This window comes from Medicago sativa, chromosome 4 (genome assembly GCF_051527215.1).
Source record: "Medicago sativa cultivar Bolivia chromosome 4, Bolivia_mono, whole genome shotgun sequence".
Lineage (NCBI taxonomy): Eukaryota > Viridiplantae > Streptophyta > Magnoliopsida > Fabales > Fabaceae > Medicago > Medicago sativa.
Genome location: NC_140752.1, coordinates 100,484,629 through 100,498,655, shown reverse-complemented (window position 1 = coordinate 100,498,655; position 14,027 = coordinate 100,484,629). Strand labels below are relative to the sequence as shown.

At 33.4% G+C, this 14,027-nt stretch overlaps 1 protein-coding gene across 1 annotated transcript; it reads left to right on the top strand.

The window, feature by feature from the left end:
* The first annotated feature begins 4,783 nt into the window (after window positions 1-4,783).
* On the top strand, window positions 4,784-11,131 carry LOC146934726 (mitochondrial import receptor subunit TOM40-1-like). The gene is made up of 11 exons (XM_085706657.1): window positions 4,784-4,995; window positions 5,101-5,182; window positions 5,285-5,387; window positions 5,734-5,829; window positions 6,171-6,221; window positions 6,382-6,447; window positions 8,094-8,195; window positions 9,113-9,181; window positions 9,257-9,340; window positions 10,554-10,649; window positions 10,799-11,131. The coding sequence occupies exons 1-11, from the start codon at window positions 4,878-4,880 to the stop codon at window positions 10,853-10,855; spliced, it is 924 nt and encodes a 307-aa protein (XP_085562783.1). The 5' UTR covers window positions 4,784-4,877; the 3' UTR covers window positions 10,856-11,131.
* The last annotated feature ends 2,896 nt before the right edge of the window (window positions 11,132-14,027 follow it).

Sequence of the window (14,027 nt, the reverse complement as noted above, 5' to 3'; positions counted from 1 at the left end):
TATTAAAATTATTTTCTCTTTGGCTAAGATTTTCTCAAAAACCAATTTCTCTAATATAAATGCATTGAAGATTAAAATTGTATATTGTTGTTAGGGTTGTAATCATATGTGAGTGGCATGTATTAAGGGAGGAGTATAAGTGTCTATTTTGTAAGAGTATTAGAATAGACTCTTTTTTGAAAGGCAAATGTTGTTAATTAGTTGTTATGTTATTTTTTCCTTCTTCTTCTGAGTTTAAACCCGTGACCAATTACTCTTTTCTTTAGTTCAGATGAGTTGAGTTACCAAACCTATGCTATTAAATTAAATTAGTTGTTCTTTTTCGTCTGAGTTTGAAACCAGGACCGCTAACTCTTTTCTTTAGCTCAAATTAGTCTTGTTACCCAACCTCCAATATAAGAATATATTATGATTTTTTTAGCATTTTTAAACAAAAATGATATTTCGAAATGACTTTCCGAACTTCGCAAAGTGATGTTTGTGTGCTTTTAATCTTTGAAACCACCTTTTCCATAAGTAAGAATGAGATAACACATAAAGTTTCATTCGTATTTGCATTAATAAATACATCTTTTTTTTCCAGCTATGCAATTACTAGTGTAAAGTAACAAAACAATTGTTTCTTACCGTCTGTGTAAAAATTAGCTTGTTAATTGATTTTCTTCAATCGTAATCGAATGTTTTGTTGATAGTTCACAATTGTAGAAAGAATGTCATAATATAAGACCGTTTTTAGCATGAAATGGAACGACATATCTTTTCTAAACTTCAGTCCTATCACACGTATTGATAATGAGTCAGCCCTTCATTTCCCGCCGATTCTGTAACATAGTGTCGACCATAGCAGATTAATGATTGAAAAGTAAATAGATATATAAAGGTGGAAAGTTTTAAGTACCTATAAAATTTGATTTGTCAGATTTCGTTTTTTTTCTTCTTTTGGAATTGAAATTTTTTACTTTGTGCCTAGAGAAATGTACGTCGGGAGAGGAAATGAATGGTGATATAGCAGTACATGATACCTTCTAAAAGTAATAAGGACCGCTGATTTTTATTGTTTGGTTAATTATTTGTTCTCGTTTCTTAAAATAACCAAATGTTTTTGCCTGTCAGAGTCACTATGTATATAGCGAGAGATAGAGACATGAGAGGGAGAGACATATTTCAGCATTGATAAAGGACACAATGTAAATTGTTATCTTAAATGTCATGGAAACATGTCACAAAATCTATTAGTTGCTTACAACTTTGATTTGAAATTCTCTGTTTGAATGCAGTTTGCATGTACATGATAGTGATGTATATAATAGAATGTGTTGTTTCTGAAATTAAAGTAAGGACGTATATGAATTTTTTAAATAGAACTCGGTGATTCTGGATCATCTATACTTATTTGCAGGGCAGGAATATAGTTTATCTACCTTGTATGTGATTGTATCTTTCAACGTTGTGAGACTACTAATGTAGTATTTTATTTTGCTGTGAGACTGTTAATGCAAAATTTTGTCATAAGTTTGCAGTATGTTCATGCTTATCCTCCCAGATTAAATAGGCAGTTGCAATAATAGAATGTTCCTTGTGAGACTGCTGATGCAGAATTTTGTTGTGAGACTGCTGATGCAGAATTTTGTTGTGAGACTGCTGATGCAAAATTTTGTCATAATAGAGCGAGAGATTGAGTTGATGTTGCACCCTTATGCAACTAGTTAGTGTGGATGACCTTGTGATGCCCATGATTTTCCATTTGTAGTTTAGAGCTAAACTGCCCAAACAGCAAACTCGGGGTTGTTGATATCCATGAATATATGAAGGATTTTGTATTAACTATAATGTTTCAAATATGAGGGAGTGTCAGGAAAATTTGTAATTTGTCAGAGTATATTTGTTGTTCCCGACCATTTTGCAAGGCATAATGTTTTTCAATTTGGCTGATTCAAAATTGATTCGAGTTCAGCGAGTTTTTAGAGGATAAGAAGGGTTGAGATCAATTTATGACTATGTTTTTTTTTTTTTTTGAATCAGCAAATATTATTAGGCTACGATGTCGCAAGAAGCCGACAAACTTGCACAAGACGAAACTACGATAGGCACCGCATATAGACGGAGACAGGAAAAACAAAACAAACACCTCCCACTACCTGCTAACTCTGAGAAACAGAATAACAAAAAACTGCTACCCGCTGTCCATAACAGACGCGCGTAGCAGCCCCCCAAACAGCAAAGAACCAAAAAAGCAAAAGCATAAAAACAACCTCCACAAACCAAAGGAAAGGAAAAAGGCGCTGATACACAGCAGACCAAACACCGGCCTCCCAAAACACCAACCAACACCTATTTTCTAGCAAGGCACGAGAAAGGATCCCAACACCATTCATAAAAAAGGCAAGCCGGGATATTTAAACGAGTTAGACACCACCACCAAAACAGCACTTTAAAAAATTATGACTATGCGTTCTCAGTTCTCCATATTTATGTATTGCGAGATGACTGTGGAGGTTTCATTTCTCCATATTCTTATAACTTAAGTTCGTGTTCTCTTTTCTTCCTCAAGTTTGAATGATTTTACCATGTGCTCAACATGGCTCGATCTATGAGCTTTCGAAAAGTGACATAACAGCCTAACTCTAAGGGTTTAGATGGAGAGTTTAAGAGAAGAGAATTTACTTTTCTTTTTAAGGGTGTGTGCGAATGGAGGTTTTATGAGGGGAGTACTGATTTTTCTTTTTCAAATTACGAATAATGTATTTTTTTAAATCATTTAAGTGTAATTAATTATACTATTATATGATCATTAGTTATGCTGTTGTTTTTAATCAATTAAGTGCACCATCAATATATCATCCTAGTCCCCGGACCTTTCCCTTTTATTTTCAATTTTCTTTTAAAAAATGTTGATATGTCACCTTTTTTTTTTTGACAAAAATAAACAATATTCATTCATTCAAATTGATAGGGTACATCGATACAATACAAATCCAAATTCAGGATGAATCTGTGAACAAACTCACAACATCCATGTTAACAGCATAAAACGGAAGTACCTATGCCTACAAATATGACTAATATGACTATATTCATGTCTCCGGAATACTCATGTCTCCGGATCTGCAACGTTGACGACGCCAAAGTCATTGTCATTGATCGGATCTGCACTTGCTCAAAGCCAATCTTTCAACCTAAATCAAATAAACACTGCACTAAGACGGGAAATCAAACACACCGCACAAAGACGAGAAATCAAAACAATTAGAGTCGTTAAGAGACGACGAAATCACAAAAGCAAACGAAAGAAAACATAAAATATGTGAAATCACTTATTCAATTAGGATAGAAGGAAAAACAATTCGGATGAGTGGTTTTTGGGTCAAAATTGACCCTAAATCACCCCTCTAAAAAGAAGAAGAAGAAGAAGAAGAAGAAATGGGTGACGGCTAGGGTTTAAGAAGGAGAGAAGAGAGAGAAAGAAAAAAAGGTAATTACGCAAATATTGTTGATGTGTCACCTAACTTGTTGATGTGTTAATAAAACTTAAAGAAAAACATCCTTCGATCTAGAAAAGCCTTGTGCATCTTCATCACTCTTTAAAATTTGGGTTTTTCTTCCCCAAATCAAGAACCCTAAAATTCAAATTCAACTTTGATGACATAATATGTTGAATCCCTACAACTTTCTGATTGGTTGAAAACAGAGACATATTTAAACCTCTTTAATATGCGTGTCATGATAGAAACTCTTGTGGAAGTTTCATAAACATGACCCAATAGTTTGATATTAAACTTGACCCAAATGTTCTATATTTTCATTTTGTTGGTTTAATCTTATGATTTCTTGAAAAGAAAATGCCTAACTAATTTAGAGTTTGACTAGAGGTAGTAAAGACTAACCAAATATTATTTCACCTAAAGATTGAATTCACATGACACACGATTCAACACTAGTTGAATGTTATTAACACCTAAATTTAATGCTCATAGTTTAAGCAATTGACAACTATGATTGCAATTTTGCAAAAGTCTTTCTTTGTTTGAAAGAAAAAAAAAGTATCATTTTAAGGGAAGCAAATCTTATTCAAACATAAAAGAGAAGTTTTGGAATCTCAAATTATTTATATATTTTCAAACAAAATAGAGAACACAAGTGATCAGAACCAGAATAATATCATGAACACGTCGACAAAAGAGAGTTGAATATGAATAGATTAATATACAGGTTTAAAAAAGAGTGATTTTTCTATCATGTGCAAACTTGCATATGTTAAAAAATTTAAAATAACAAGTTTATATTGAAACTTGTGTATTTTTTTAGGGGAACTTGTGTATTTTATATTAATTATATAATATTCTAATAAATAATTATTATCTTCAATAAAAAGTTATTATTTTTAGTTGTTTTAACATATGTACTATTGCAGTTAGACAAATCCACACCAGGAACAAGAAATAATAGTAAAAACCCTCTCAAATCGATTATCATAAGTGGCCATTTTTGAATAATAGTAAAAAATATATAATAATTTTAAACGGTGGTTATATATATATATATTTTTTTTTTTTTTGAGGGAACCGGTGGTTATATTTAATCAACTTTTTTTTTTAAAGAGAAATATATTTATTTTAAAAGTGACTTGGTAAAGAAGTCAATAGTAACCGGGTTGCGGTGATCGTGGTAGCAAAAAACCGTATCCATCATGAACGGGTCGGGTAGAAGTGTGTAAAGATTGAAATGAAGCGTGTGAGGTAAAGAGTGATGCAAAAGAAAAGAGGTAGCTAGGGTTTTAGCAGTCACAAGCATAGCATACTTTGGGAACGAACCAACGAAACAAACAAAGGGTTTTAGAAAATCAATTCTGAATCTCTCTCTCTCTCTGATCTCTAACAATGGCGACTATGATTCCACCGATTCCCACCGCCGACGACAAGAAGGTCGATCAGAAAGTCGATTACTCTAAACTTCCTTGTCCCATTCCCTTCGAAGAACTTCATCGCGAAGCTATGAGTGAGTCTGTTCTCTTTTTCACTTAATTCATTCTAATTCTTCTTCATTTTCTACGATTATACTCAACAATCTCAATCAATTTCTTTTTTTTTTTTTTGTTTTCAGTGTCTTTGAAGCCGGAACTTTTTGAAGGCATGCGTTTTGATTTCACCAAAATGCTTAACCAGAAATTCTCTCTTAATCACAGGTACCTTACTTTCTCTTTCGGATTTTTCATTTTTGAACTTGAATCTTTGTTTGTAGGATTTTATTTATTTATTTTATTTTATTGTTGTGATTTGATACTCAGTGTTTCGATGGGACCTACTGAGATTCCTTCTCAGTCTGCTGAGGTTATTAAAATTCCAACTGCTAACTATGAATTCGGCGCGAACTTCATCGATCATCCTAAGGTATACCTTCCTTTTCATCTTTTTTTTTTTTTTAGTTTTTATACAAATAATACTTTAAGAAAATGGCATAATTGATATGTAATTATATGTGTCCTTGACATTGACGTCAGTCACTAAAAATGACTTTGACGTCAGTCACACCAAATACACCTTCAATCAGAAATGTTAGCAGTACAGAGGATTCTGACATGTATACTGGTAATATTTTAAGAAAATGACTTTATTGAACTAATTTCTTCGGCGTCGAAGACGTGTCGGACACCACACAAGCCTTCAACCATAAGCGTTGATATTGTAGAGGTTTTAATATAATAATGCATTCTTTGACCAAGGTGATGTTTTGTAGCTGTTGCTTTTGGGGAGAGCTATGACTGATGGAAGGGTAACTGCAAGAGTCAAGTATGATGTGTTTGACAATCTCACTTTGAAAGCAAATGCTCAGGTGTGTGTATATGCTTGTTTCAATTCTGAGCAATATAGCTTATGATTTTCTGCTGTTTGCCTGTTTCTACTTCCTTGATTAGTTACCAATATATCTTTTAGATTTTATTTGATAGTGTTATGAGACTATGGTAATGTTTTCTTGTGTCTAGTTTTAAGTTTGAAATGATTACTTATTGCTGGCTGAAAAGGATAATTTATCTGCCATGGAATGATCTCTCAATTTATTTGCAGAGTATTTGATTTATGACATCAACTTACCCCTTCCCTTTTGTTATTTGTAGTCTTTTGTTGTTGTCCTTTTTATTCACCATAACTTCATACTTTCTTGCCTTTTTACAGCTAACAAGTGAGCCACATATGTCGCAAGGGATGATTAACTTTGATTACAAGGTCAACTATTTTTCCTTTTCTGATTATTTCATTTGTTGCCCTCATCTTCTAGTTGGCATATATTGTTTTTGTAGTTTCTTAGTGGAGCATTATCTGATTATGCATGCATATTGTCATAATGTACTTTCCCTGTTTTATAGTTCAATATTGTATTTTTCAGGGAAAGGATTACAGAACACAGTTTCAAATGGGGAATGGAGCCTTGCTAGGGGCAAGTTATATTCAGGTAATGGATCTGCATGCAGTGTGCCATATTTATTTTTTCTTCTTCTTTAAGGGCCTGTTTTATATGAAAATCTGGATGTGATTAACAAAGAAAGTCATTAAGGTTAATTAAAATGTCTGTGATTATTTTAATTAGTATTAGGAGTATTATGATTTTTTTTTTATTTAAAGATGGATATTTCTACTCAGGGATGGTAAGGTACAGGTACGGGTGCGTGCGCCATTTTAAAAATACTTAAGGTGAGTGTACAGCGATAAAATACACGAGAGCTTTTTTTATTTTTTTATTTTTGAGTGTACGGCGATAAAGTAATGAGATTTTTTTTTTATTTTTGAGTAATGAGAGCTTTTTTATATAATACAATTTTAGAGAGCTAAACTTTTCTATTCACAACAAAACATCACATTAATAGATTGTAAAGTAAAAAAATTGTGTTTTCTTACAACACAAAAACTCAAATAAACAAATATTATTATATCAAGGGGGAACCTTGGCGCAACGGTAAAGTTGTTGTCACGTGATAGGTCATGAGTTCAAGTTATGGAAACAACTTGTGTAAAAAACAGGGTGAGGCTGCGTACAACACACCGAAATGGTGGGACCCCTTATCAGACCCTACGAATAGTTTTAGTGCACTGGGCTGCCCCTTTTATATTAATATATGAGAAAGCCACAAGTATCGGGTATATATACGTGGCACAAGTACATCACCATTTAATAAGTGCTCATGCTTCAGATATATAGATATATGAAAGATAGAAAATTTTCAGTGCTATGCATATGTATATGGAAGATAGAAATTTTTCAATAATGGAAGCTCTCTAGATATATAATTGCTTTAATATTTTTAACTGAATAGTAGTTTGGCCAATATTTGAGGTCAGGTGATGGTCAATCTGTCATTGTTGAATGATATTTTTTTTTTTTAATTTCTTCTTTGTATGAAGTCATTAGTAAGTTTGGATTATATATTACTCCAAAGGTTTGGTCTAGTGGTTAAAAAACAGGTCTTGGATCCGGAAGTTCTGGGTTCCCCACCAGTGCCTTTAGAGAGAAGTTAATGTTAATCCCTTTGTAAGTGCTCTAAGTCCTAAGGTCTTACCTGCCTTGGACTGGGGTGCCATCTCCTCACCCTAAATTTTTGTAACAAAAAAGTTCGAATTATATATGTAAATATAAATTTATGGACTTGTCTATGCGGCCATCAGCTTAATTTTTTCAGGTTGAAATATTTAATTTCATTTGGACCCCATGCATACTTATTACTATCTGCTTCTTTGAAAATTGTTTTACATCAGTGTTGGTTCTTATTTTATTAATATGAATAACTGATGGTAGTATTGAAGATCATTGGAACATTATTCTCTCTGTTTCTTAGTTTTTGAGATACATTCCGTTTGTTATGGGCAATTTTTTCATGTTATCTAGGGTGTGATGCATAATTGTTGTGTTGATATTTTAATTGGATAATATCTATTTCAGGTCTGTTTTGGATTTATTGTTATTCTAAATAGTTCATGAGCTTTACTGTGTTTTCCCTTAATCCTGAACACGTCAATCAATCCAATCTGCTGCATGGTTTGGTACAATTTATGGGCTTGTGAATTAATCTATTTTATTACTGAATATTGACTTTTGTTTTCCAGAGTGTGACAAATCATTTATCGTTGGGTGGAGAGGTATTTTGGGCTGGTCAGCATCGAAAGTCCGGTGTAGGTTATGCTGCTCGCTACAACACTGATAAAATGGTACAATGATTTAAGACTTGTTCCTACATGCACAATCAGCAGCTTACCTGCTTCCCTCTGCTTATATATCTAATTTCTGATATTTTGCTGATATTTTGCATCTGTTTATTTATCTAGAATTTATAGCAGTCAGTCTATTCTGTTGTTTGTAAGCATATTATTCCCAATACTATTGTACTGCTTTACCAGCCAATTTCAAGTTTTGTCTTTCCAATATTCCTGGAGTAAAACTACGATGTACATCATAGATATTAAATACCATGCGGGTATGGTATGCTTTTACGTTACCTATAGCACTGTCACGTTGCGGAAGGACTTGCGACTGCTGCCGTACTTGCCTGGGGCCACGAATTGTGGGAATATAGATATGATAATGCACCCTTATCTATTCCTCCATTGACCCAACCTCCATGTTCTACCCTGCTAGGGGGAGATGGTGAAGAAGAAACAGTCTGTTTCACAAACCCTTCTATAGCTGTAACTATTAGTATATGTATATACATGAATATGAAATAATAAGGCATCTTTTTTAGAAATATATGAAATGAATATAACTATTACTATTGTAGTATAATGAAAATATGAACATAGAAATATATAATACTCCCTCTGTTCCTTTTTAGCTGTCGTTTTAGGGTTATTTACACATACCAAGAAAACTAAAAATGAATTTTGTTACATTTGACGAAATTATTTGTTTTTTCCTATAATACTCTTGACTATTTATGATCTCATTTCACTTATTTTTTGTTAGAATAAATACTCAAGGGTATCATTAATGCTAGCACTATTGGGTTGATAACATTGATGCTATATATCGTATTCTTTGTTCAATGTTTCCTTTTTCGTTGTTATCTATTCATTTTATTCGTGTTGTATGACTTCTAAAATCTATCAAATTGATCATCTGCATCCAGGTTGCCACAGGACAAGTTGCCAGCACTGGAATGGTTCTTTTGAGCTATGTTCAGAAGGTTTCTGAGAAGGTGCGTCCATCATCACATTGTAGATTTGTGATTTCAGTAGTCCTTTTTATTTCTCACATGAAATGTTCCTCGCAGGTTTCTCTAGCTGCTGATCTGATGTGTAACTACTTGTCAAGAGACGTCACTGCTAGCTTTGGTTATGACTACATTCTCAGACAGGTAGTTTTTTCTTCTATGAATTTAGCCACGGAAAATAGTACGACATGAATGTGAATGTGTGGCCATGCTTACATTAGACATAATTGAGCCTTGAACGGGATTATGGGCTCAACAGTTAGAGTTGCTTTCATGTGGCACAAATGATTTTGTATGTGCTTGTAACATTAAATTTGCCCTAATTGAGTATGAAACTCCACATTGTTCTCATCTTATATGGGTGCATCGGAGGGAAACTTGCTGCAATTGAAAGTGTGGAGCTAATATTGACTTTATATCAATCTGCATGCTTTAGATATATGTACGTGTGCTGTTTGTTTTGGCACTGCATCCTCCAATGATTTGGATGCCGAAAATACTCTAGAAAACACATAATGGATGTAGTGCACTGAATGTGTAAATAGAATTTCTCTCATTCAAGATTATCCCTAGTTTTTGTGTCCAACTTCGCACCTTTTTAGCATAAAATGTATATCTCTTGTATTTCTTCGGGTTGCTAATTTTTACTGTAGAGGTACTTAGTTGCATTTTCAAAAATATCTTTTCATTCCTTTCATATTTTATTCAGAGCAACATTTTTGGCTGTCTTCTCTATTTGGTAAGAAATAGAGCAGTAGATACTGTCTCGAACTTTCAATTTCTTTAACCATAGTGTTTTTTGAAAGCTGCACCATATGTTTTCTAAAAACGTTTTCAGTTTTGATTCGATACTGCATTCTCTATTGCTAATTTTTTTTCAATGAAAGCCAGAGCACCTAATTTTTCCAATTTCAATGGATACACATATCTGGACAGAATAATTTAAATTGTTTCCTCTACTAGAACCAGGGAGTAATGCTTTGTCTTTCCTTGGCGGATTTCAGTGACGCCAGATTTTTTTATGCCTATTTTAAAAATTTTTAATTGGGATATAGTATTCTGCAATATCAATTTACAGCGGAAGAAAAGTTATTAGAATTTGCAGAAAAGTATAAGTATACTTTCCCTTTAACTAAAAAAGAACCCTTCGAAAGCTGACTAGGATCACCCTGATATTAATAATAATCCTGTGTTACTGACATGAGAGGTCATGTTGATTATTATGTTGTCGAATTTGGATTAGGGAGGTCATCCGGTGGCCATTTAAATTTTGCTTACCGTGATGAAATTTAACCGATTTTATTCAATTTAAAAGCCGCCTTATCTGATTTCAACATTTGTGTTGGTTATTTTATAGTGCCGCCTTAGGGGAAAGGTTGATTCCAATGGTGTTTGTGCTGCTTTTTTGGAGGAGAGGTTAAACATGGGTCTGAATTTCATTCTTTCTGCAGAGGTCAGAGCATTTTCCTTTTTAAAACTCTTTGTTGTTAGGGTGTGTGTGTCTGGAGTGCATGAAAATCTAGTCTGATGAGTATGTTCATATATAAGTTTCTCAGATCATTCATCCTGCCTTGACATGATTTTCATATTTATTCGTTGCAGCTTGATCACAAGAAAAAAGACTACAAATTTGGATTTGGTTTGACCGTTGGAGAATAAATTAGAGCTGGACTAGAGCTGTATTTCCATTTCCTTTAGCCAGACTAGTCTTGCAAGTTTTCTTGCTTCTTTTTACTTGTTGGGAATTTTTCTTTTTGAAAAGAAGAAAACAAAGGAGGAATATATCATTTGTGTCGGCAAACATCATTTGTTATCCACAAATTGACCCAACAATACTTCAAAATTTATTTGGAACTCTTGCCCTGTTTTCCCTTGAGGGGGAAGGATGTAGAGTGATAGTAGCAGATCAATGCATATTTTGCGATTCAATTTCAACATGCTCATTCATAATGCTCGTTATGCTAATATCAATCGATATCTTATTTTTAATGATCTATGAAACTTGGCAGCAAGAACGACTTCTTGATGTCCTTGAATAATTTGGTCATTTGTTTATGATTTGGTGGGTTTTCACACATTCTTGTAAGACTTCTATGTAAGAATTAATCAAGTTAATAAAGGATTCGTAACTATATCTTCCGAAGGTTTTAGAAACAGCTTGTCTTTTGTTTTTCTTACTCCCCTCTAATAGGCTGATTTTGCAAGTGCTCTAATCTAAAAATCGCAAACCAATAATAATATTTAGGGTGATTTAGAAAGAAAAAAACCAGTTGTACTAATTATTACTATTTTTTTTAGGAAGTACTCGTATTTGTTTATTACTTCTGATTATTAAAGTTTTTTGGTTCTAGCAAATTTTGTCTCATATTTCACAGCGAAGCATTAATATTTTTATAATGATCTTGATTTTTTATTAATATCTTAATTTTAATTTTGTAATTAGGGAAAATACTTTGACCTCTTGAGTTATATTGAAATTAAACTCGCACAACCAAACGCATACTTAATCGTTGTTACTTCTATCTATTTAACAATTTAGATGAATATACTGCCAACTATATAAAAAATCTTCCCTTGACAAGAATGATTATTACCCACAAGGCTGTAGAGTATTTAAGGTATGACGAAATAGTTATTGTATTATGCAACTGTGACCTCACCCCTCCTGCAACAACAGTGACCTCAACAAGCGTCTCCAACCTGACCTATTACATAGATTCACTAACCTCACCTCCCTCAACCTCACTTGTAACGACGGTGACCTCAACAAGCTTCTCCTCCAAACCTCTCGTTTCCCATTAAACTTCAACATCACTCATTCTTTCCCTCCGACACAACACCTTTCCCAGAAATAGGTTGCAAACCTTCCACCGAAAGAAGATTTCAGCCTTAACCTCTCTTATTTGTTCCAACAAGGATAATAGTGACCTGGTCCTCATTGCCTATCCCTTCCCCTATATGCAGCAACTTGATTTGAACGACTGTCGTTACATATTTGAAGAATGTATTTCTCATGTTTTAAGGACATTTTCTAACATTAGACATTTTAACTTAACCAACTGTTCAAGAATGAAGCTGCCTGAAATAAATTTCATAGTTTCTAAATGGAGGTGTTGAATTTGTCAAGTACATTAGTTGGTGATAAAACACTCATTGTGATCTCAAAGAGTTGTTGTGGGCTTTTGTAACTGGTATTGAGCTATTGTTATAATGTCACAACTACAAGTCACAACGAAGGGAGTGAAACATGTTGTAGAAAATTGTACACAACTAAGAGAGATCAACATGAGTTGTCGCTATAAAGTAGCTACTAGTAGCATTATCTCATCAAGACCATCATTGAGAGAGATAACTGGTACATGTCGTTATCATTTTAGTGACAGGGAGAGCTCTTGTCGCGTCACAAATGCCTTGTTCGCTAGTATTTTGAAACTTCTATATTGAAGTTTGAATTTTGAAATCAAGGATGTTTTTTGTTAAGATTTTCTCTGAGATACTACTTTTTTGAATGCCAGTTTACAAATGTGTATTTTCTCATTAGTGCATGTCAGACAATCACCTAAGTATTTGTGCAAGATATTTTATATAATGCATAAAATCCAGCTCGTGGAAAAATCATCCAATTTTTCCTCTCCTAGGTTCTCTGTCTTCCTCTCCATCTACACCATTGTTTTCCAACACTCCATCAACAAGTAATGTAATTGTTCACTTTACCTAGTCCATACCCATGTGAGAGTCTGTTTTTCAATTGTTTGATCTATCAAGCTAATTGCTTTCTGTTTTGGTTTGATTAAAGTCTGTTTTGCTATATAATGTCAGATATAGCAAAAGAAGTAGTTCCACATCAACACAATCCTTTACCATATTTAGATGGTGATATCTTTCAGGGTGTGTACGGCCTTTCACCAACGTGATCTGATCATGAGATTATTGTTCTCTCAGAAGGCTAAGATGAGCATGGAGATTGTGGTGTATGGGGGAGTAGGTAGCTCGTCTTTCCTTACTATATCAATGTTTCTCAGATCGAATGGTCAGGTTTCCCTCCTCAATCTTGGTGAGTTTCCTATGACAATATGCATTAATCAATCCAACTATATATGACCACAGAAAACAAGTCATGTGGTATGCCATTTCCTTTCTAAGGATCTCAACACTGAATAAGGTATTCTCATTTATTATTAATACCACAATCCATGCTTAATCAACTAAGCAAGTCCTTGATTTGTGGCAATATTGCATCATTATAAGAGGTAGATAGCAAGGAAGTATAGGGGTCTGAAGGGTTAGAAGGCACATCAAAACTCACTTAAATCTGCAAGGTGTAAGAAAAACTCACTTGATCAAAACTTCAAGAATGTAGGCTAAATAAGTTCTTGTTAACAAAAATCTAAATTAATTGGTTTGAATAATTCAAAATTCGTCAAATTAGAAAATGAAAGAGATACATAAAAAGATAGATAGATTTGAAATCTATTTCATTTTCCAAACATTAACACCCAAGATGTCAATTTTCTAGTAACAAATGACAAAACCAAGGTGTAGGGTTGGGGGAAACAAATTGAAGCCAGTTACATGGGTTTAATTTTGTACCAAGTAACCAACCAACATCTAATATCTTATTAATCATAATATCTTTGTATATATCCTGCATAGTTTTTTTTTTTTACGTATCATCTTAAAGTATTTGACTTGTGGCAAATTTAAATAAAAGTTGTCCTATTTCAAGAACATTTGTTCAACCACACAAATATGTTCTACATAAGTTTTTCTCAAAAATCAATGGCCAACACTTTCAATATGGATTTAAGAGAAAATCTATCATACGCCTCAT